The 25885-nt window shown below is 35.7% G+C and overlaps 1 protein-coding gene across 6 annotated transcripts in view; it reads left to right on the top strand.

The window, feature by feature from the left end:
* Nucleotides 1-15800, top strand: part of ERBB4 (erb-b2 receptor tyrosine kinase 4) — a 1134420-nt gene extending 1118620 nt beyond the window's left edge. For 3 of the 6 annotated variants that reach the window (XM_084998989.1, XM_084998990.1, XM_084998987.1), the window contains 2 exons: nucleotides 5049-5346; nucleotides 7483-9541. In XM_084998989.1, the coding sequence (XP_084855115.1) occupies nucleotides 5049-5346; nucleotides 7483-7928 (744 nt within the window). In that variant the 3' untranslated portion in view covers nucleotides 7929-9541. Of the gene's footprint in view, nucleotides 1-4004; nucleotides 4053-5048; nucleotides 5347-7482 lie in introns of all 6 variants that reach the window. The other 3 variants (XM_021075968.2, XM_084998986.1, XM_084998988.1) reach the window with 2 other exon arrangements.
* The last annotated feature ends 10085 nt before the right edge of the window (nucleotides 15801-25885 follow it).

Below are 25885 nucleotides of genomic sequence, written 5' to 3'. Positions count from 1 at the left end.
AGCACCATTTTATAGAGATATGTTCTACTTTAGTTTAAAGGATTTAGAGTGATTTTTCACTCTAGAAACAGTACTCCTATAGTTAATATTGTGAGTAACAGCTATCTGAAAATTAAAAAAAAAAAAACTAACCACTCATTAAGCACATGCTTAATTTAGATAGAAGTTAGGCATTAGCATATATTTTTGTTTGTTTGTTTCCCAACTTGTATATTTTTTAAAAAATCATAGGACACAGTTTGTGTAGTTAACAGCTTAAAATTTCCCAGAAATAATATAAAATAATACAATGTTTTGATGAAAACAATAAATATGAGAAATACAGCACATGTAATTAGACAAAGGTTCAAATCTTTATTCAACTAAAAAATAAAATTTAGGACATGACGTATGTAAATGTGCGTTTAACATTGTATTTGATATATTTCCTGACATTTACCTTCTCTATAACCTTTGACATTTGAATTCAAGTTAATCATATAATGTCCCTGTGATTATGGCAACAAATTAAACTTGATTCTTTTCATCACCCTTACATATTTCCCCATCAGGAACAAATTCTCTATCACCTACCAGTTCATAGCCCACCTCTTTCTATCTTTGTCCTGCTAACCCTAAGTCCCCTCACCAGTTAATTGAACAGCTGTACCAGGTGCTGCTTCCTGAAGATCTGCAAAGCTGGGCTTTGATGGACAGTAGAAAGTGGAGCGATAATAAAAACAAAAGCCTCTTAACTGAGATCACTGCTTTGTTCTGCTTAGAACTTTAAGGTCACTCCAGCTCATTCTGATTGCTGGGATCTTAATTTTTACTCATCCAATTTACTTGCAACTGTCATTCTTTCCAATATTAAAAGTTCAGCTCTTCAAGTGTGGGCAATTTGGGGGTAGGGAGGTTTGTACAGGGAATGAGAAGAGCTTGTTACAAACTAAAAACAGCAAAAACAAGTAAAATCTGGCTTGGCTCTCAAGTACAAAAAGTTATTTTCAAAGCCTATAAATTATGACATCGTGATTAACATGTAATTTAAATATATTTAAACAACAATTATATCACATTTCCAGCCCAGCTAATTGGCCTCACAGATGTTCTCTTGTAGCTGCATTGCCCTTCCAGGGGGAAATGAATGAGGTGCTTTTTATCATGGAGGACAGAAAAAAAGCAAATGGAAAAAAATGGAAACAGAAACATAAAAAGCAGCCAGTAACCCTAAAAACAATGAATGCTAAAGGGACTTTGCTTAGCATTTTTTTCCATTTTAATGCTGAAAACTAGGAAGAGCATGAGGACACTCCTATTATTGTGATGGTATCTGGCAGTGTGTCCAGATACAGAGCTGGCAGGCTGCTGACAGAAAGACTTGTCAAAGCTAGGACAGCGGATGCATTCTAATAAGGCATGGCCGTACTTCATGTCTTGAAACAGACTAACTGCAAGAGGTCTAGTTATTTTTAATACAACGCCTTTGCAATTGAAGGCGGTCTAGCCCAGATGATAGATATAGATAATAAACTATTTCCTGATAAAGGATGACTTGTGAGTTATTCCTTTGATCATTCCTTTCTCTAGTTTTAGAAAATGCTAAATGTGCAACAGTCCATGGTATTTCCTCAGCTATGATTCTAATGGAACATTACCCAGTAGAGTACCTCTTACAAAGTCAAAGGAGTGCTGGTAATTAGGAATATTTTGGAATACCTTACTTTTAATAGGTAACCATTGAGTTGAAAAAAGTTGCTCCAGCCTAACTTTATTCAGGTAATGTTTGCTAGTACAATGTAAATTGCAAAAGGCCACGGGCCATACATCTCCTAGTGTATCATGATATCTGCAGCACTTACGGTAATTTCTGTGCTTTCATTGTAGAAATTTAATAAATATTTGCTAAACACTTACCAAATAATCCGGGTTTGATGATAGGGTAAGGCCAAGGTTTATAATATGATAAAGCAGGTGGTTGCCATATTTTACATATCACTGGAGTATATGGAAAATTTCTTTCCGAGATTTTATAAACAAATGAATTTGATTTCATAAACTTTCTAAAAGAGAGAAAAATATACCTATACATAAGGTGATGTGGAAAACAGGTAAGCATTCAAAAAATGCTTCTTTGATGAGAAAGAAGCTTTGTCAGTTTGACTGCTTGACTTTAAAATTTTGACTTGGCAGATATGAACATTTACATTTTATGTATCCTCAACACTTGTGTAATAGTGCAGAGCTTATCAAGTTTGTTTATATACAATATCTTACTTTATCTTAATTAAGAACAAGGTAAGGAGTTCCCATCATGGCACAGCAGAAATGAATCCAACTAGGAACCATGAGGTTTCAGGTTCGATCCCTGGCCTCGCTCAGTGGGTTGAGGATCCGGCATTGCTGTGAGCTGTGGTGTAGGTCACAGATGCAGCTCAGATCTGGCATTTCTGTGGCTGTGACTTAGGCTGGCAGCAACAATTAGACCCCTAGCCTGGGAACCTTCACATGCCGTGAGTGCAGCCCTAAAAAGCAAAAAAAAAAAAAAAAAAAAAAAAAAAAAAAAAAAAAAGAATAAGGTAAAAAGGCTAAAGATGAAAATGAGAGTCTGAGCTGTAATAAGGACTGGAGCTTAAAGCTTCTAACAAACCAAAAACAATCTGTCTATTGTACAAAACCACCTTCTATGCATTGCATATGAAATGTGTCTACCTTTACATATCATAATGTTCAATGTGTTATTAGTTGTGTTAGAGAAAGAAAGAGATAAATATTTTCTATGCCATTATATAAGTGACTCAGTTATGGGCAAAGCTAAAATGTAAACTCACTGTAGGGGTTCAGAACTTGTCCCTTGATTAGTCCAGCAGACTAAGTTAATTAAGGAAAATTTTATTATCCAGTTATTAATTTACATTATAATAGTTAATCTCCTTGGGACTGTATTCTTCTTAGAATTTTTAAATTGTAAAAACATTGACCTAGAATAATATTTAGCTCTGTTTCATAAATGTTTCAGGATGTTGTCTTTGAGGTTGATTTTAGTCATCTCTGGTCACTTGAAGCCAGAATATAGAAAATCCAAGCGTCATAAAATCGACTGTTTTTATTTACATTATTCATTATATCCAGTGCCTAGAAAAATGCCTGGCACATTCAGACAGTAGATTCTGAAGAAATTTGTTTTATACATATATACAATATTTTAGCTAGCAAACAGAAATTGCATTCCTAATCCTCTTCTTCCTACCCTATAAGGAGCATTGTCCTTAAGATTTTATCTTATTTTCATATTGACTTTAATGCATAGGTTAGAGTTTTCAGCCATAAGAATATGTCTTTCTTTAATTGAAATCTAATTTCAGCTGATTCTAATTACATAAAAGTAATGTGCATAAAGCAGGAAAGAAATCAATTTTCCAAGATTTTCTGCTGTTTCTTGACTTTTAGGGAAAAAAAAAGAAAGATTGATGAGAAAACATCTTTTTTTAGGAAGAGGCTAAGCTGACTCTTTGCCAAAATGGTGAAAAATAAATGTAACTTTATAGCAAAAAATATTCCAGGCAAATTGAAATCCACTTCTCTCCTTTCAGATAAGTTGCTTCTTATAAGAGTAAACGTTAATGCTGTGGTATATGGGCATTCCTGTTATCTCATTTGTAACAAAAGAAACCTTTCCTCAATTACAACTACAGTTAATTATTTCCTGTTTTTGCTTTTTTTCCAGGGTTAATCAGAGGAATATTTATTGTCAATTTAATTTTTAATTCATTTAAAATTTTACTTTTTCTATATAATTTTCCTTTACAGGGGTTCAATAAAATATTTAATATCTTCAAATATATAATCTTGCTTGTAGTCAGCGTGCATAAAATTTTACTGTTTAGCAAATGTCACTGTTGTGCATGTTTTCCCCTTTGGTTCATACAACTCATGTGGCTTTTCTTTTTCTTTTCTTTTCTTTTTTTTTTTCCATTCATGTTACCTCCTATTATATCCATCATCCCATTTTTCTTTCCTATTAGAGTGAAATTGGACACAGCCCTCCTCCTGCCTACACCCCCATGTCAGGAGTAAGTACTTCACAATCAGCCTTCATCTTTCAGGATTTTTGGTCTTTGCTTATCATATTTCCTCTCTCTTGTCTCACCATAATTTCCTCATTTTGCCTTTGCCAACAGTGAGTTAAAAATTTTCTATAGATTGTGCAGCTGCCTATGTAGATATGTTTTATCTCAGCAGATAATCCATAGTCAAGATATCATGCATCAACAGTAGATTTTTCTTTGTATCTGAAGACTTTACCTGGGCTCATATGTTGTTATGTTTCTAGGTGAGAAGGTTATCTTTATTTCCATGATTATAAGTCTTGTGCTGAAAAGTTGGAATCTCAGTAATGATCCTCTGGTTATGTATGAGAAATTCAAAGTCATAGTAACCACAGAATAGAAGTCAGTGAGGAACTGTTACCATTCAAATTGCATCACTGAGCTTCTGTTCTTAATGGCAGTTGTGACAGTTAATGACATTGCCATTTGTCTTAAAAAATTCACTTTGAATATTTACGTTAAAAATAAGCAGTAGTGGCATTCCTGCTGTGGCATAATGGGATTGGCGGTGTCTTGGGAGCACTAGAACGCAGGTTTGATCCCAAGCCCAGGACGGTGGGTTCACAATCCAGCACTGCCACAAATGTGGCTTAGGTCACATCTGCAACTTGGATCTGATCCCTGGCCCCGGGAACTCCATGTTCTGTGGGGCAGCCAAAAAAAAAAAAAAAGTTATGGGAAAGGAATATGAAATATTTTTATTAGATCATGTGTTAAGTGGTTAGTAAAATTATATATTTCCACATTGTTGTCCTACAATTGACTTGCTTTATAAGAAAAATTTGAATTTTAGGTGGTTCTAGCCTATAACTCAGACTCATTAACTATTAAGGGAAAAACCTCAAGAAACTCGGACTTTTCTCTGAAAGACAAGCTTCCATTTTTTTTAGTTATTAGTATATATTTTTAAAGCTATTCCTAACAATAACTCTGGTTCAAATATGTCTCTACTATTGACAGAACCAGTTTGTGTACCGAGATGGGGGTTTTGCTGCAGAACAAGGCATGCCTGTGCCCTACAGAGCCACAACCAGCACCATCCCAGAAGCCCCAGTTGCTCAGGGGGCTACAGCTGAGATTTTTGATGACTCCTGCTGTAATGGCACCTTACGCAAGCCAGTGACACCCCATGTCCAAGAAGACAGCAGTACCCAGAGGTACAGCGCCGACCCCACAGTGTTTGCCCCAGAACGGAGCCCACGAGGAGAGCTGGATGAAGAAGGTTACATGACCCCTATGCGAGACAAACCCAAACAAGGTACCAGCAGAATGTTCAGAAATGATGACCATTCTTTGTTCACTTCCATCAAAATAAACAATGTATATGGCGTTCCCATTGTGTCACAGGGGAAATGAATTTGACTAGTATCCATGAGGATGTGGGTTGGATCCATGGCCTTACTCAGTGGGTTGGGGATTCAGTGTTGCCATGAACTGTGGTATAGGTTGCAGACACAGCTTGGATCCTGCATTGCTGTGACTATGGAGTAGGCCAGCAGCTGTAGCTTCTTTTAGATCCCTAGCTTGAGAACTTCCATGTGCTGCAAGTGTGGCTCAAAAAAAGCAAAGTAAAGTAGGGAAATTGCCAAACCACTGGACTGTGCAACATCCATGACCCACAAGAGGCCTAGGCACTGCCATTTCTAGCATGAGGTCTGAATCAGCAGCATCCACATCATCTAGGGACTTTTTTGAACACAGAATCTCAGGCCCCATCTAAATAGGAATCTGCATTTTAACAATATCTCCAGGTGACTTTTTTATGCACAATCAGACTTGGGAAGCACTGATCTAATCACATCTCTATTTGAGTGCTTGAATGAGGTAGCATATCACAAGTTTTCAAAACCCTTGCTCCACTGGACTTATTGTGTAGATCATAAAGACCAGTATTGTTGGGAAAAGTGTCCAAAGCTTTTGATGGCACCAATAAAAGATTTGATTGATGTATTAAAATAGTGTCATTTAAATAACATAACTTAGTATAGGAAATTTTGACTTCTTTGTACAATACATTTCAAAAATTAAATTTTTGACCCTGCATATATGTATAATTGTATGCTTTATACATCATTTGATCACAACTTTCTGTCTATAGATCTGGAAGTATACAGCTTGCACTTCCTTTTTCACAAGATTGTTGTGAAGATGAAATGATAGTGACTTGTAAATTATCAAACTATAATACCTGTATATGATGGTGGGATATTCATTACTGTTCTTTAACTTGCACATTATTCTAAGTACCTAAGTATATGCAGTAGGTCTATATCCAAGGAAAAATAACCCTGGGTTGATGAGATTTTTCTCTCTGCATGTCAGGCTAAGCATAGGGAATAAAAGTTTCAACGAATAATTGTGCCTGCCTTCTTCTTGCCCCAACACCAAAATGGGAATAGATAAAGTGTCATTTTTGTGCATAAATTTTAAAAGAGCACAGAAAGAGGGTCTACTATGTAGTGTAGGGTCTACCTATTCTACACATATATAGGTGTGTATATGTCTGTGTATAATCTATGCTATAAACATAGGGATAGAACTAAACTTGGTAAGTTATATTAATTAGCAGCATTTTAAAAAATTCTAGGCCAAAACCCATTCTAGATAAATTTATTAGATTAAGTCATACAAAACAGCTGTTATACGATTGGTTTCAGCCTACAAAATAGCGATTTCATATGATTCAAACTAATAGTTTGCTGTATTATGATTATAATTAGCCATTGGAAATAAATGTTATAATCATATTTTATTTTTAAGTATGTGTTCTGTCAAGCAAGTCAATTTAGAGGCATGTAGGATATCTATATGTCACTGATTCTTTTCCTTGATGTTTTCTTTCCTGAGTTAAAGCTTTCTTAGGGAACATCTGTAATCAAATTCTTGTTACCTATACAGACATTCTCAGAAAATTATATAGACTAAAATACACAGGTTTTCCACTTTTTTCCATTTATCTTGTCATGGGGTTAAGCTGTAGACATTTTGACTTTCCAATATTCTTTCTAAAATTCTCATTTCTCCACATTTAAAGGCTATTTAACACTGAAAGGTTGTCTTATCTTTCAACATAATCTACTGACTTTTAAAACATAGAAGCATTTAAACAGCTGGTCCCATATGTAGGAGAGACAAATGCAATTAGCAAGAACAATCTAGGGGATAGGAACTCCGACCCTGGCCTTGTTGGTGCCTTGTTTTGTCATTAACATTTTTTGCCCATTTACTCCTTTTTCATATGGCAGTAGTATTCGACCAAATAGTTGTTGCAAAAAATTAATGAAATCTGTGGCTTCATTGTTCGGGAAAAAGAAGCCAACCATTCCATATAACCATGGTCTGATTAACATTTTCCAGAAAGTGGATGTTAACTGCTATTTCTTTATTCCATCAGAATACCTGAACCCTGTGGAGGAGAACCCTTTTGTTTCTCGGAGGAAAAATGGAGACCTCCAAGCTTTGGATAATCCCGAATACCACAGTGCTTCCAGTGGTCCACCCAAGGCAGAAGATGAATATGTGAATGAGCCATTGTACCTCAACACCTTTGCCAATGCCTTGGGGAATGCTGAGTACCTGAAGAACAACGTACTGTCTGTGCCAGAGAAGGCCAAGAAAGCATTCGACAACCCTGACTACTGGAACCACAGTCTGCCACCTCGGAGCACCCTTCAGCACCCAGACTACCTGCAGGAGTACAGCACAAAATATTTTTATAAACAAAATGGACGGATCCGGCCTATTGTGGCAGAGAATCCTGAATACCTCTCTGAGTTCTCACTGAAGCCAGGCACTGTGCTGCCTCCCCCACCCTACAGACACCGGAATACTGTGGTGTAAGCTCTGCAGTGGTTTCTAAGTGGAGAGACATGCCTGCTCCAATTTCCCTGCCGCCTATTTTTCTCTTGTGGTCTTCCTTCTACTCCCAAGGCCAGTAGTTTTGACGCTTCCCAGCGGAAGTTGTGGAGATACAATGATAGTTATGTGCTTTTCTAACTTGAACACTAGAAGGAAGGACTGAAAGAGAAAGACAGGAGGAACCACACTGTTTCTTTATTTCTCTGCATGGGTTGGTCAGGATACTGGAACAGCTAGGGAAGGACCGGAAAATCTAAGGCAATACTGCCTGCTGTCAAATTAGTTCTCAACTTTTTTTCTGTTTTTTTCTTGTCCTTCCTTCCTTCTTTCCTTCTTCCTTCCTTCCTCTCTTTCATTCTCTTTCCTTCTCTCTTTTAATTAAGATGCTTAAAGGACCCATGTTATCTGTTCCTATCTGCAGGAACTGATGTGTACATTTTCAGGATCCCTGGAAATCCTAGTAAAATCCCCACTGAAAGAAAAAGATAACCTAAAATTTCCATTAGAACAAAAAAGGATAACCTTCTCTATAGCATATGATAGTAACTAAGATTGAAAAATCCAATCTCTTTCTCTGACAGTTTCTATCCTGACAAGCAAGAACTGTGAACTCAGCATTCATAATTTTTGAATCTTCATCCAAGTAATAACTAGTAATTATGTTTGGAGCACTTTTTTGTTTTTTAATTTTATTTTGCTTTGATCTGCTTTGATATACTTTTCTTCCCTGTTTTGTGCTTTAATTTTTAATTGCACATGTTTTTACATCAAAATTTCTCATATGTTGCTATAAATTGATAGAATTGTAAAAAGAAATATTTTAATATGGTAAAATGGCCACTATTTTAAATATACAGTCTTTAACATTAGAAGGGGAGGCCAAGATAATATCAAATCTAATTTTTCTCTTTTACACTGTTGAATACATATCCCCTTCTACCTTTATGTTCTTTATTTCCTTCTCCTCTAAATGAGAGTACTTGATAGGCAGTTGGTAATGTAAAGAAGGGAAACTAAGAGACAGTTCTGCGTGGTTCATGAAAACTACTGATACTTTCAGGGGTGGTCCAATGGAGAATCCATTGAACTGGAAGAAACACACTGGATTGGGTATGTCTACTTGGCAGATACTCAGAAATGTAGTTTGCACTTAAGCTATAACTTTATTTGTTCTCTTTCTGAACTCCATTTTGGAATTTGAATGAAGCAATATGGAAGCAACCAGCAAAATAACTCATTTAAGTACTTTTTTTTTTTAAAAAAAGAGCTGAGATGAAAGACTGTGGAAATGCCAAACCAAGCAAATTAGGACTTTGGTGTAGTATTCAGGGATTATGGTGATAGTGTCAGCACATAATAAACATGTGATACCACATTTCCTACTCAAAGACAGTTGTCCAGTTTGTATACTCCATTTGAAGGAATGCAAGTGAGGATCAGTTTGAATTCCATGGAATTTCTAGTGTGAGACTCTATATTAAGTGGAAGGTAACTCTTTGCACATAAGTTGGTGTAATAAAAAGAAATACACAAACATCCCCTGCTTATAGATAGGTCCTTGGGTCAAAAGTTGTAAATAAATGTGAAAAAACTTCTCATGTAATTATTTTAATATCCAACATACTAACCTTTTGATACTTTATATAATAACTCTTTCTTCAAACACAGCATCCTAGTTCTAGAGCCATCTTTATTGTGTATCATTTTGAAGAATACTTACTGAGTTAAGATGATCATTGGGAACAAATGGTAGAAATAAGTTTTCAGGAAAAAGGGGCCTCAGGTCCATATTTAGAAAAATTGGATAGAAGTCTCACTTTTCTAGGAAAATCTTACCCAATTCATTTTGAATTTTTTCTCTTTCTAATGTTAAAGTATTTGGAATCCACTTTGAGTACATCACCTAAGTGAAAGCAATTAAACTAAAAATATTCATTGGTAAAGAGAAGAGTTTAGAAAAATAAAGAAATCTAGATTTCTGCCTCTTTTGGAAAAGTAAATCTATCAATCCTTTTGGCTCCCTTAATTTTTCAACTCATATTTGTTTTGTGTCTACTAAAAGCACTGTTATGTGGGAAACATCCAGATAAATGCAATATTAGTCCTAACTTTAAACTTTTAAAATCTGATTTATTTGGAATGACATTTAATTTTTTGTTTTATAATTCAAGGAATATGGTTGCATGGACTATTTTATGAGCAGTCATCTGTTAAAAGATCTCCTGGGAACTCATCTAGGACAGTAGTAGTACATCCTACAAGTCGTTGAAGTAAAAATAGGATAGTTTCAATGTTAACATCCAAACACAAACTGGTGTAGAAGGATATTGTATTACTGGCTAATTGCCCTATTTGGTTTCTAACTTGACCATCAGATCAACAAAGAATGCCTCCAGAACACTGGAGACTTTGGGGTTGGTTTTTTCCTAAATTATAAAAGTAAGGGAAACTGAAAGAATGAGGTCGAGCCAGGGAGGAGTCTGTGAGATCTCATCCAGTGAAGTTTAGACATAAGCTTTCCAGGGTCCAAAGACAAAGTTCAGGGGCCACAGCCTCACAGCTCAGCACTCTTCCACCCAATCAGAGGAGCCTCCAGGAAAAAAGGTCCTCACATCAGTACTTTTGAAAATTTGAATATAAGTTTCTCTTTCTAGATAAATCCATACCAATTCCTGAGAGCACCCTTGTTGGAGACTAGAACTTGACTTTTTCTTCTGATTTGCAATATTCCTCTGTTTTCTACTGGAATATGAAAAGCAGGACCACTTGCATTAGAGAAGGAAAGAAGGAATTATTTTACTGTTAGGGTGAGAGAAATGTATTCAGTGAAGGTAGTGTCTCCATTCTAGGAACCTAAGACCCCTACTCATCAGGTACTAATAACTGGAAATAGATGCACGTATAATCCAAAGTTACCCGAAATGCTCCATAACAACTCTGCTGTTCCTTTTGAATGATTTTTCTAGCACATACTTGATTTCAGTTGTTTTAGGGTTTCTCTTTTGTTTTATTTTTAGTCCCCTAGGAAAACATATTTCAGAGTGATCAGCATGCTTTTTGAAGTGTATAAGAGAGGGAAAAAAAATTCTTTTTTCCAAAGAATAACTTATTCGACCCAGTAGAGCGAAATTTTCTAATGCCAATTAAAGCTTACCAAGTGCATCAGGATATCAGATTGTTGCAGGCTGGTTGTGTCAATGCAAATGTGCAGAACCACTTAAGTAAATCTGAGGAAAATTAATAGTACAGTTACACAGACTGTATTTTTTTAAATCACCAAATCTTATATGTTATACCTATCTTGGGAAATCTTATTTCCAGTTGAGAACAGCTACATAACTAAATGATGGTTCAGAGCAGTGGTTCTTAGGTGAGAAATGATGTCCTCTACACCAAGGTAGACTCAGAACCACAAAGTATCCTGCACCACAAAGAGGTTCTTGAACTATTGAGAAGCAACTGGTTTTTGAAATTAGTGTTAGGATGAGAGTTCTTTCTTGGGTACTACAGTTGAAATGGAATTAAAAAACAAAGCAAAACTCAAATTGGATTAATATGTATAAACTAAAAATATGAGTTTTTTGTTTTTTTTTTCTTAGAAGACCAGGAAGAATGACTGAATACCTATAGCTGGAGTGGAGAAATAGTGTTCTCAGTGTTATAACATGTGTATTAATACCTTGTAAAATCAGGACTTGGCATGAAGATCATGCATAATACCAATGCCTAGAACAAACCCATAGAAGGATTGTGAGATTCTGCTCCTAGACGAAGTTGGAATGGTGATCAATTTTTGAAGTGTCAAAAAGAAAAGAAAAAGAAAATTGTGTCATTCTGACAGGGAAGGATGTAAATACATGTTTTTTCTAGAGCTATCTAACCTTTATTTCAAAACTTGAATAATTTATCCATCTATAAATGTTGATTATTTAACTAGTATATGTAGTTCATAAGGTAATAGAAAAGGTGACCATGAAAGCATGTATATAACTGGGCAGAACCATGATAATGCTGTAAGATGTAGACTTAGTTAGGTTATCAGATGTTAAATGATTTTAATACTATTAAATAAATCAAACTAGAAAAGTAACCACAAAATGTAATGTAGCAAAATAAAATGCAGGATATGAAAATGTAGGATGGATTTTGCATAGCAAAAAATAAGTTTGCCATTTAAAATCGTTATTTGTTAGGTTTAGCTGAAAGTAGGCATATAAAGTGTTGGTTCCACTTATGAAAACTTGCTTTAAATCATTACAATGAGTTTTTTTCTCATTCTCTTATTCCTTTACCATTTTAAAAATATACTAAGTGTAAAGAAACATCCTTTAAATTTGATTTGCAAACACCACCTTGTAGAGTTTTAACAGACAAATATGTTACAAATGACTTATAACTAAGAGGTTTCCAAAATGAAGTGTAGGAAGTGTAAATGCTCTATTACCTTATGCAGAGATAAAAATGAGTGGTGCCACTTAGTAAACAAACAAAATGCATTTGATTTGTGACAGATCCTTTCTTTTTTCCACAATAGCCTTCCATCTCCAAAAAGAACACAAGGAATTAACAATATTCTGAGAAATAAATGCTAAGGCAAGCATTTCAGACTGCTGTATTTCCATTATTTTGGACTCTAGTTATTAACCAGATTATTTTTAATAAGGCAAATGAGAAATCCAGGTGCGTAAGCTTCTAGTTGTTGAAAAGCTGGAAAACAAAATCTACTGTGTATACTATGGCAGAAAATTCTGCTGGGCCTCTCTTTGTCTATATGGTCTTCGCAGGGCCACCTGATACCCACACAGACACCTCAGACAGACTCATATCTCCTGACCACCATTTGCTTAAGAACGAATAACATTATGCAGAGATAGACTGGACATCATTTTAAAATAACAGTGTCGTTGGAGACCTTGGTATTACTGATATTACCAAGGGGTCAGCTTCTATACTTCTGGGTGGAATAGAATTTTTTCTAATCCCAGAAAACCTTTGCAAGAGCAGTTCTTTCCACAGTTGCAAACAGAAAGCTGTCTTGGGCACTGTGTTGGGTCAGGAGTCCCTGAGTCTGTATGGACAAATGGCTTTTAACACCATGGGCTGTTCTGTTTTCTTCATTTAAAAAAAAAAAAAGTTCTTTATAAAATAGAAATTTCAGACATCCTGTCCAAGTCCCACTGGTTTTATAGAGGTGCAAAAATGCGGGATGTGTCCCCTGCCTCACCTCTTTCAGCCAGGTGATATTTTAGGCAGAAGAATTTTTTCTTGGTCATTAGCTGAAAAGACTCTTAAGCCACCATTCAAGGAAATATTCACATGCTTCCTCTAGAAAATACTCCTTAATAGTTGGCTTTGTAAGTAAGTTATCTTGTTAGGAGCCAGAAAAAAATTCATTTCCCACTGGACCTTACAGAAAAATACTGCCCTTATTTCTTTCTCCATTGGCACAGCTACTCCATTCGCCTCACTTTCTGTCACCCTATTTCAAAGGGCACTCATGATGCTTGCTGTCCTAAGCCATAGTGGATCTCTGAGGTCCCACACGCTGCTTGGTGAAATACTGAGTTAGCCTCTGCCCTCAAATGTCTGACATTTCCATAAAAGATACTAGCAATTTGGACATGCTTTAAATTATTTCTCAAATAAATGACTGCACAGAGTACACTTTATGATATTAAAATTATGCTTTTCCTTGAAGATCGCTTCTCTTACTGTGTCCTTCTCTATAGGAATTTGAGTTGAGTCAGCCCTGTGATGAATCTTGAAGCTCACGTTTGTGCACATACCCTTGGTAGTATTCAGATTTAATCTTCCCATAAAAACTTTACACTAATGAGTGTTTTTTGCCAACAAATAAACTTATTTACTTTATTTATCTTATTTTACTCCTGATTGCAATTATTTTAGAGCTGCTGTATTTTTTTTTAATAAATGAAGAGTCTTATTATCATAAAGGTAAAGGCTATTCAGCTTTGAGAACCACCTGTAATTCTCTACTGGATCATTCATTCACCTGACAAGTATATAATGAAGGCAGTTTCATTGAAATTGAAAACCCACCTTGTCTAACAGAGTGCCATTTTTTCCTCTACTTTTGCTCTTTAAGAACATTTTTATTTCAATGTTCTAATGAGTTTTGTCTGTATCACAAGAAATGCTTATATTTGTACAAATATACAAATACAAGAAAGCAAAGTTTCATACCTGTAGACAATACTCTAACTTGTCCAAACCACTTTGCCTTTACTACTACTTTTATCCCTGATGTGTAGATGTCTCCCCCAGGCCTGTAGCTGTGTTGAAGGAAAGCAAACCATACTTCCTAAGCATCGACATAACCTGGTTCTTGAGTATAATTTCTAGATTTTTCAGTTAGTGGGGGGTTGTACTATTTTCCTAATGTGAGAGTCAATTTCTTGTATATTTCTGGATCTCTCAGGGGCTGGGAGGGGGTAGTGAGGGGGCTACACCATAGCACTCCAAGAATCCTTTGGGATTATTCCAGTAGTCAACAACGAAAGTTATTTTCCAAGTGTAGATATGTAAGCTGTTCTTTTAAAGTAAGGTACTTTGGAATATGTAGCATAAATTGGTACTGCTGTTAAATGGGTCGATTATTAAACTGAGCAGCTGTGCGAGGGCAGCTAACTTTGAATGCACATCTCACTGGCTGGTGTGTCTACATCTTCTGTCTTGACCACCAGGTACTTGCATTGCTGCAGGTCTAAACTGCATGTTCACACAGCGTGACTAGTTGCTCATCTCTTTCTCGAGAACCATTATAACAAGAGTAAATGAAAATGAAATCAATCTGCAAGACAATTCATAGCACAAAAAATGTCACGTTAAATCTTCTCTCAAACACTCATCTCATACATGCATCAAAGTAGTTGACTAAGATCAGTTTAGGTGATAAAGGGAGACACTTTACCAAAAAGGCAGAGACTTAAGGTATTATATACACTTGTATTCATTTCCTTATGTTCTTAACTTGTAAACAGAAAACAAGCCCTCTCTCTTCTGAAGTATCTTCAAAGGACAGGGGTGCAAAAATACCTAGCTGGTAAGCCATTGATGTTTCATTTAAATCCCAGTGTTCAAAGTTAGCTGCCTTTTTGAAATAAACAAACAAAAAATACTACTGTATGTTTGAAAATGTGAATAGTATTTTTATAGCTTGTTAAAGACATGGTTAGTTGCATTTGTAAATAGGGATAATGTTGCTTTGATTTTCTTCTGTGGACCTCTTTATTTGGAACATAATTGTCTTTAGGGTTGATTTGTATATAAGTAATTGGCTTGTGATTGTTTCTTTTTGATTGGAAGTTATCATTTTGACATTAATTGTGATCCTGTGTTCAGCACAATGGTGATGTGTTCAACCTCTGCACTTGCTTACACAATAGGATATGCCAATTGTGTGGTGTAATGTTATTTTGATTTTTTTTTTCTATTTTATCTATGAAGGATGATGCACTTAACACATACTAACTTTTTTAATGTTAGGTATATTTTTAGTATAATTTCCCTTATTCTTTCTTCTCCTCCAAACCTTTACCCCATCCTCCTTCTCTTCCCCTGATTTCTGTCGCTATTTGAGAATGAGGGACAAACAGTATTTTAAATTTCTGTAATTAGGCTTTTCTGTTAGTTCTCAAGGATCCTTTCTTGGCTCTTGGGAAAGAATTGTACCTGTATAAGGCAATTATAGAACGCGACTTGCTTTGCCTCATTCTGTACTGATCATCCCAGCTGAACAATTTGAAAACTGTTCTGCCTTTTTGTTACATGAATCTGTCAGAAATATATTTTTAATTTAATATAAATGAAATTCAATAAAATATGAAACATGTATTCTCTTTGATGTCAGAAATTTGTTATAGGAAAAACCAATTGGGGAAAGAGAAGATTTGTTCCAGGTTTAATAATATGAAAATGTGAAAATAAGCTTATTTTGGTCCATATTTATGAATCTTAATTATTCCTCAGAACTCTTTGGTTGATCATAATGTAATACATTCCATATGTTTTTGCCATCTAGCACAAAGCCTACTGATGTGCACAGACTTATTCATCTGTGCAAACTATGCTTAATTAATTGGTGGTTTGCTGCTTTGGGAATTTTTTAAAAAATGAAATATTTGGTAGATTGTATCAAAACAGCATTAATACTTTTATGAGTTTTTTCTTTCTCATTTATAAAAACAGTCTGGCAGGTCTTTTGTTATAAAGAATATCAAATATTAATACAATGTTTGAAGTGAGGGAGAGGGACTAGGACCATAAATTGTCAACCAACAGACTCGTGACTTGGGACAAGCCCATGGAAAGGTAGGAGAATGAGCTCAGATACATTGGTGAACTAAACTCTCTCTCAATATTTTATTACTCTAACTTTTCTATTTTAAATACTATTTCTTACTCTTTCATACTTCCAAAGTGTGAGAACATTAAGATTCCAGTAACTTTTCATTCAACACTCTTTCAAGGTATTTGATAACATATGATGTCAACTGAATTGGTGGGAAAAATGTATATTTTCAATAATATATTGGAGTAAATACTCTTAAATTTGCTCAGCACCTTCTGCTACTTGCATGGACATGAACACATTCTCTCCTTTGGATATTTTGATCCATTTATTTGAGATCATTTTCATTTCATTGTGTTCAGGGTGAGGTGTGTCAAAGAACTATGTATTTTAACCCATTGATAGGCTGAGGAACACAGCAACACAACTTGTGTTTTTAATGCTTTAGTACCTTAAAAATTACAACTGATATTTCTAGTGGCACCATGTGAGTTCATAGTAGTTGTAATACCTACTAATTACACAATGCTTTACCATGTGCAAACTTATTCTGCATATGTTGGCTCTTTGGCTCACAATACTTTTTGAGATAAATATTATTGGGAAATGCCCCAGTTATCCAGACAAGCCAAAGAAGACTCAAACAAGACCGATACTAAGGGGTGATATTTGTCCTCAAATTGCATCTTCTGATTTAAGTATCTTTCTTTGACTTAGTTAAGTAGGTCTCTTTCTCCCACCGCTACACAGGAATCTCATTCTGATTGGAGAGTAATTTATGCTGACAAATGGACTCAATCCAAGACCATCAGGAATCTTCATTTGTCCTTTGATAACTGTTCTGAAAACTTCACTCGACCTCCTCAAACTCCCCAGGAGCAAGTTTCCATCTATGATGGAGAATCTAGTTCCTTTCACTCGAGAAAGATAAATGCAACATAATCATCAGTAAAAAGATTTTTTTAAATGACCATGTGGAGAGCCTACTGATTGTGTTCCACTCTCAGAGTCTTATAAATCTGCTCAGTAAAGACACACTTGTTCCCTCACATATGTCAGAGAATATGACATATAACTATCCCTCCCTTTAGCAATGTCATTACATACGTTAATGTTAATGCAAGTGAAACCTCACAATGAAAGACCTAGTTTATAAATAAATTGATAAATTATCTAGGGTTTACCACATGCTAAATGGCCATTGGAAACAACTTCTGAAATGTAGTATAAAATCTGATCCTGAGCCAAAGTCAAAACTTCAATTAAAATGATGATTAGAGGAAAAATATTTTGGGGAATCTGTGAGGTATTTAAGGAAATAGAAGGTTAGATGCTAAAATGGATGTAAAATTCAGACTCTAGCTATTTTCTACTACTTTACACTCTAAAATTCCTGAATTTACAATTATTTACAAGCCTTATAGGAATATATATGTTTATATCTATATTTATTTATATATACATATACATAGGGGATATGGAGAAAGGATATATTAAACAAAATATTTAATGGTATATTAATATATTTTAAATTTTCATACAGAACCTCTATTTTCAAACAGTTTCACTGCAAGCCCCATGATGTATATCGCAGCACAAGTTACACTCATAAAACAGTAAACTGAGCAGGTGCATAGTTAGCTAATTGTATTTCCCTCCACAGTATCATCAAGCTGCATGATGAACCATAGGGAGCAAAGCCACTAGACAACCATCATGAGATCAGAAACAGAAGACTGTCACCCAGATAGCAATTTTAAAGCTATAAACAGAACAGTTCAGCACAAGATAGCAATCAGGAGACTGTAAAGCAAATTGTACACATGGGATGTGTGAATATTGAAATACCTGCCCTTGCAAGTTATCCCTAGATTTTTAAAAGGAAAAAACCCATCTTGAAAACCTGTTTCTACATACTTTGAAGATAAATAAAGTGTTCTATGAAATGATAAAGTACAAGTCTTCTGCCTCTTTTAGGAAAAAAGAAAAACAAAGATTCCAAGTTTTAAAGATGTATTATATTAGCTGCCAACAAATTCCTATTGCAAGAGGTGTATACATATCACAAAATATCCAGAGGATAAAAGCTTAATATATCATTCTAGTCATATTCTAATCATATTTTAGGATGTCATATTTTCTCATGCATTATGGGGATTTATTGAATCACCTTGCCTTTACTCTATAAAATTATTATACTTAGGTGGATTTTCAGCCATGTAACAACATTAAAATAATAATAGACTTTGACTGAAGGCTTCCCATATGCCTGGCCTTCTGTTAAGAACTTTGTATTCATTGTCTCATTTAATGTTCACTAGAATCTTACAAGTTACTATTGTTTTTGGCTTTTTATAAAAGGTGAAAAGTAAAATTTTAAGAAGGTTAAAAAACTTTTTCAAGGCTGCACAAAAAGTGGCCACTGCTGGGATATAAATTCACTTGACATCAAAATATTTTATCCCACATGCCATATTGTATTTATCTTATAATACTAATCATGATGTAGCTAGTGTAGTTTTTCCTCAAACATTTAAACTCAGATGTGAAATTAATGCATTTTTTTTTCTGTAACCAAATTTAGTGTATTTCCTCCAGGTTATCTGGAGATTGAAAACGTAAACTGACCAGTTAACTTTTTTTCAGAATTAATTTGAAAAATAGTCAACCAATTTAAGGTTTCCCCCCATCACTTGCTCTCCGGTGTGACATCTAAATTCTGGGCATTATATGAACAAGAAATTGTAAGAGTCTGTATCCAAGATAAATAACGCCAAAACATTGACCTAGCACATAAATGCTTATTTTTTTCTGGGGGATCTGACAGCTTTCTCCTAAATGATGCCTAAAAGACCAGACTGGCTTCAACTTATGGCTCATCTACCTCAACATGCTACCTCTATGATCCCCATAACAGAGAATAAACTGTTGGACTGTCAAACAGGAGCTTTACAATGCCAGAGCCCACAAGTGACATATCATCATCCATTGCTTAAAACTGGCCACCCGGTTCCACCCAAGATCAAGAGATCTATAGGGACACATAGATGCTGAGTGAACATACTTTTTTTCCGATACATGACTGATATATAGTTTATGACAATGAAGGGAAATGTCTAGCCTTTGGCCAAAATCTGACGATGGCATCTGTAGCTCTGTTTGTTGGTAATGATCACTCTTTTACCCTGCCTTCCACTGTGATGTCTACATTCCCATCTGGTATCTAGCCATTTGGTCTAATGCACAGTCCACTGTCATACGCCTTTAATGTGACCGTGGTTCTCAGATTCTCCTGCAAATCCCTGGACCTCCTTAAAGGAAACAGTCAAATTTGCTTGTTTATAGTTCTTGGAAGCTCTGGAAAGTTGGTTCTGCTATTGAGGCTCCCCATGCTGACACATCTGTCCTGTTATTCCCAATCCAAGGGAAGTAAAATTTTGGGATACCCCTTTCTCAAGGTTCTGGGGAAAAGTGAGTAATCATTTGTACTTCTGACCTAAAGGAAGGTACAGAATAAAAAAATCATATTTCTATGAATAGAATGAGATCCTATTGATGGGTATTAACCAGAATCTATCATTTTCCTCTTCATTAGCTATTCTTTTCCAGGTCAGAAAAGTTTTATAGATTGTGGAAGTGGAATTGATGGGAAATTTAGAAGCCAAGATTATATTGATTTCCTGGATCTGCTCTCCATGGTATCAAGGAGGTCTCCTGAGACCTGAAGAAGTGTTCCTCACTGGATCACAGAAATTGTGGGAGGGGGGAAAATCAACTATGTACTAGGTGGTGTGCCAAGAAATCATATGCTTTACCTCACATGATCTTTATAAATTACAGGGTAAGAACTGAATTTTAACACATGATCTTTATAAATTACAGGCTAAGAGCTGAAATTTAACACTTCTTGAGTTCTGATGATGCCAGGGCTTAATAAGTGACCCCCAGACAGATAAAAGTTAGAAATCTTTATTACTTACAGAAGACTGTAATGCTCGGCAACATAGGTTGCACCTGGGGAAAAGCTAACAGCAAGCTGGACCTGTGGAAGGCAGCTTATGGATGACAAGCCAGGTGGAGTTAGCTAGGATCTGTGGACTTCTCACAGATTATTTTGGATAATTCTACAGGCCTAAGGAAGAAGAGGCTACTATGGAGGTTTGGTATCAGGGGCTCCTGGCAATTGGTTTTGTGTGCTATAACCCAGAATGCTAGAGTCCAATAAGGGAAGGGTTTGGAGTCTAGGCTTAGCAAACTTCCCACAAAGGGCCATTGAAAGATTTTAGCCATGATCTCAAAATGGTCAATACAGAACTTGTGAAATATTATATTACAAGCTATCATGATTCCTCCTTTTCAGTTAAATTAACTGAAATGTAGAAGTCATTCAATTAGGAGATCTTGTGGCTGGGATTCCAATCAAGGTACACCTGGGTCTTAGCTATGCTGCCTCTCCAAATGGACCTGTTCTCTTATGACTTTCTTTAGTGGACCTTTATTATGCTTTCTGCTCACTCACTCTTCAGTTTGGAACTTTTCTCTCTCCAGTCTTGCACACAGTGAAGTTCACATGACTTTAGGTGTGGTCATGTGTTGAGTTTTTGTGCATCACCTCTCCAGACCCTCTTGGACCACGTTTAGTTTATCTTGGCTCATTCTGCCTTTCTATGTTTCAGTGCTTGTTACCCACTTGTCTCCTGGGATTTCAGGGTTGAGGAAGAAGAAAAACTGGAGAGGAAGTAGAAAAACTCTACTTACATTATTTTTAAAACAAATTTAAAGTTTAAAAAACTGTATTATTAATATAAGCATTGTGTTTGACACTGTAATTCTGACAAAAGGGTATTTCAGTATTTAATGGGTTAGATATAATGTGCTATTTTTTCGAGTAATTTTAAAAACATTTTACTGTTAACAATAGAAATATAATTGCTTAACATTCTACAAAAAAAAAAAAAAAGATTGGCTTTGCTCCTGTTATTTGCTAGATTCTTCCTAACTCTTACTGAATGACGGATCAAGTGGTGATCATCCTGAAGTCACATAATACTCCAGTAGTCAGATGGATCAACTTTAATATTGTGTGACATATATAATTTCCTGTTCTGAGGTTATCTAATTGTAAGGGTTAATTCAAAGATTGCATCGATTGAAGAATTATATAATGAAAAATATTGATACCTTCCTTTCAGAATAGAAGAGACATTGCTGAAAAGATTTCAGCATTGATCTGGACTGAATTGGAATTATCACTAAGTTTAGTAACAGTCTTGCCATTGTTGTCAAAGAACAGATAATAAATTACTAATCAGATGCTCTGCTATTTCCTGCCTAGTCAGATGCTCAGCTTGACTTTTATGGTGAAGAAAGAGAGAAAATATGGAAGATAGGTCTAGCAGTATCAACCAGAGGAATAATATGTAGACAATTTAAAATTTCTTGGAACAAGAATGACAGGTCATCTGAAAATATTGAAATTAAAATAAAATAATTCTAAATGAACTTATATGGCTGAAAATAGTCTTTTTCAAACATGAATATTTGCTTTTGTTTTATATTTTCTTCTACTGCAAAAATGTTAAATCTATTTGAGAATATTTCTTAAACATCTGTGTATATGCACATAACCATTATTATAATCTGATTCATAGATTTCAAATTCCAAGCATCTAAAAAACAAAACTACCACTGTGCAGTCAGTCACACCACAACAATTTCAGGAAACTCCCAAAAGTCTAAATACTTAGGAAAATGTATTTATCCTCTCAACTATAACCATACTCTTAGATATGAGACACAGGACTGCCCTTTATGCAAAAAGAAAATATACATAGATGGACGTTGTTGATTTTCCAGTGGACAGATCCAGTGCAAGAGCTAAAATGTTATCAAGGAAGTGCTACACTTGAAGCATAGTATATAAAATTTCAAAACATCTCAGAGATGTCCAACAAATGAGTAATGATTTCAAATTATTTCCTGCAGGGAAAAAACTGAAGGATTAAAGTGTGTAGAGTCAGAGACAAAAGATTGAGCAGGAAATTAATAACCCTTAAGTTTGGAGAAGTCATCAAATAAGTGGCAGTAAGTATCAATGACTATGTGTCATGAATAATTGCCTCAAATCAACTGAAACCAAAGAACTAAAAGAGCCAAAGCTGCTGCTGGGAACCTAGGCACTTTGTCTTCCTTCTGTTGGATTTCCTCTGCAGCCACCATGTCCACAATCTCCTGCCTGGGCCCCTCTCTGGTATTATTTTCTTTATTCAGAAAGGGGACCTCATCGCTCTTTACACCACCCTCTAGTTCACAGTGGTAGTGTCTTGATTCATAAGTGATTCAGTAAATTTTGCACCTGGGGGGTAGAGAAGCGCAAATTCCTCTCAAGACAAAAGAAAAGGCCATGTAAGTGAGCCTCTTAGATTCAGATGCTCAGCAAGATTGTTATATAGATGAAATCCAGGCAAATATTAAATATCATCTGGGCAGGGAAGAGAAATGGCAAAGCCAACTCTGTGGCTTGGGGTATCTTGGGTAAAATTCAGAGGTGTTGTTTTGGAGGTCTGATCACCACTCTGAAGTTTTCTGATTCACTAAAAGAACTTATAAGACTCAAAAGCCAGTTTTAGTCACAGCAAAGGTTTATTAAAGAAAGAGGAACAAGAGCTAGAGAAACAAGGTATGTGTTGAAAGAAGTCCAGAGATATCTGGCGCAGGTTTCTGAGTCTTTCCCTTTCTTTGATCACACAAAATACACTTTTCTCTCTAGGCGAGAAATGTTGAGATGCATGCACAATGTCTCTACCCAGAGAAGCCTGCTCAAGTCTCAGTATCCAAGTTTTATGAAGGACTGATCATGTAGGCACATCCTGCTACCAACCACACCTAACTGAAATTCAGAATCCCAACAGTGAAACCGGGAACATCGTCAATCTTGATGTTTCTATAAATCAGTCCTGACAAATCCTGACAAACCCATACAGTATGCCACATTGCTCTTCCACAACATCATCATCAATTTGTAACATTAAAAATCATCCTGAGGACCACTTTCCCAGGGTCATAGCCAAGGGTTAACCAAATTTCCAGGGTCCTCTGGAAACTGGCAAGGACTGAGTAACCAGACATAATGTGCTCTTTCTTCACATCTGTGTTGATATGTTTGGAAGCAGAATGGGAAAGCAACCCAATGATTGCCTTCCCCTGCTGGTCCCACCCCACCCCTAACTCCAAACCCAAGGCTTGAGAGAGAAGAGTGGAAAGCATTACCCTTTGATTTTTTTTAACCATCACAGCTCTGACACTTAGAAAATCTTCCTCCTATTGCTTGGGAACAGTAAAGTGGAGGAACATTTTATAGAGAGTGACTTTGTTTTTTTCTCAATGAGTGGATGCAGCCAGGAGGCCAAGCTTGTCTTGAAGTCTTAAACAATGTAGTCCTTAAACAAGCAAGCTAGATTGCTCTTTCCAGGCATTATAAATAACCTATCTTAGACAAAAATTTTTTCTGGCCATCCCCTTAGCATGTGGAAATCCCAGCCCAGAGATCAAATCCATACCATAGTAAACACCTAAGTTGCAGCAGTGACAATGCCAGATCCTTAACTCACTGAGCCAACAGGGAATTCCCTTGGAAAAACTACTTTTTAAATTATTTTTAACTGCACAAATGTGATGAGAAAATGAGAAAATACAGACAGAGAAAAAAAAAAGAGTAACCAGGTGACATCTTATTATATACATGTCCTTAAATCCAGAGTATTTTCTAAATATTTTCTATATATACATATTTTTTTTATCAACTTCCTTTCCCTCTTTAAAACATATCATAGTTATTACTTGGGTTGATAAATATCCTTTAAAAAACTTGTTTATAATAGTTGTGTGTTGTTCCATTGTCTGGAAGTACTTTATTTTTAGCCAAATTCTTTGTTGTTAACCTCTATGTTGCTCTGAGCTTTCTTATGTATCATTTATTATTTCCTTATGAAAAATTGCTAGAATTTTGGAATGAATCAGTGTGCATATTTTTAAGGGACTACGAAAGAAGGTTTTAATTTGCCATGATTTTCATGTCTGGCCTTGGGGAATCTTTGTGGACAAACTCTGAGTCATTTAAGACAAAATTAAAACACATTGGGGACCAATTTTGCCAGTTCAATTCTCAGAACTCTGTGTGTAAGTGTTGCTAAGGATGTTGACTTTGAACTCTGTTCTCACAGAGAATGTTTTGACTAAGATGGGACCTGGAGGATTTCTCTGTGGTGGGGAACTTCCTCACCCTCACTGGCAACATTTTAGTGACACTGATTTTATTTTATTTTATTTATTTTATTGCTAGTACTAAAGAAGGGAAAAAAGGATGGATTGATAGGTAAGAGAAATTTGACCTGAGTTCTTTGGCCAAGATGTTCTTCCATGTAAAACTGTCTTTAACACAGAAACCCACTGAGTAGAGATATAGATTATGAAGCCATAGAAATGGCTTGTCCTCATTTGTATTATTTTATCCTCAAGCACAAATTGTAAGCTCCAGAACTGCATCCACTTTGTGTTAGGACCTTGTGATTTTTTCCCTTCGGGAATTTGAAACACTGTCCTTCAACATTCTCTTGATATCTCTTAACTCAGCTGGCATTGGTGCTACTTTGCACTGAGATCCATTTTTTATTTGCAATTCCTTCTTCCCCTATGCCCCAACAGAGGATGCCATTTGTCCTGAAGCAAATCAGAAAAGTTAACAGATTATACCTAGTTTTCTATTGTAAAATCATAAGGATTCAATAACTGCATTTTGAAGTCCAGATCCTTACATTTACTTAACATATTTTTTACAATAATTTTTATTTTTTTTCCATTATGGCTGGTTTACAGTGTTCTGTAAATTTTCTACTGCACAGCACTGGTGACTTTTTTTTTTTTTTTTTTAAGGTTGCACCCATGGCGTTTGGAGGTTCCCAGGCCAGGGGTCCAATTGGAGCAGTAGCCACTGGCCTACACCAGAGCTACAGCAATGCAGGATCCGAGCTCTGTCTGTGACCTACGCCACAACTCACAGCAATGCCAGATCCCTAACCCACTGAGCAAGGCCAGGGATCTAACCCACATTCTCATGGATACTAGTTGGGTTCAGTAATCGCTGAGCCACGACAGGAACTCAACATATTTTTAAATGAAACTGCATTGATTATATCCATATCTTTATTTTCCCTCTAATAGTTTTAGGTTCTTAGAGCTCTTTGAGAAGTAACATCACTCATTTCCAACAGAAAACCAAGCGCACATCAAAAATTATAATGTATATTCAAAATACCAATAAGACCCTAACATTCATTTGAAAGGAATTTGAATTGAACTTGTCAGCCTTTCAAGCTGCCACTAATATTGCTTCCACTCCATTTTCTACCCTCTTCCAATAGTAAACATTGCTACTATTTCAGATACTTATTTCTTGATATTGATACAATGTATCAATGAGTATAATAAAAGAAGCACCAGAATCTTCCTTGAAGAAGATGAGAAAATTTCGAATGATCTAAATAATACGGGCATGTCCATTAATGGTCTATCCAAGAGAGTTTTGAAACAGAGTCCTGGGAGAAAACAAGACCCTGGATAATAGGTTAGC

The sequence above is a fragment of the Sus scrofa genome, chromosome 15 (genome assembly GCF_054392235.1).
Source record: "Sus scrofa isolate SSC_HxYL_T2T_F1_AM1 chromosome 15, Sscrofa_HxYL_maternal_Yorkshire_Landrace_v2.0, whole genome shotgun sequence".
NCBI lineage: Eukaryota > Metazoa > Chordata > Mammalia > Artiodactyla > Suidae > Sus > Sus scrofa.
Note: the sequence above shows the minus strand (reverse complement) of the source record. Positions and strands in the feature narration are given on the sequence as shown.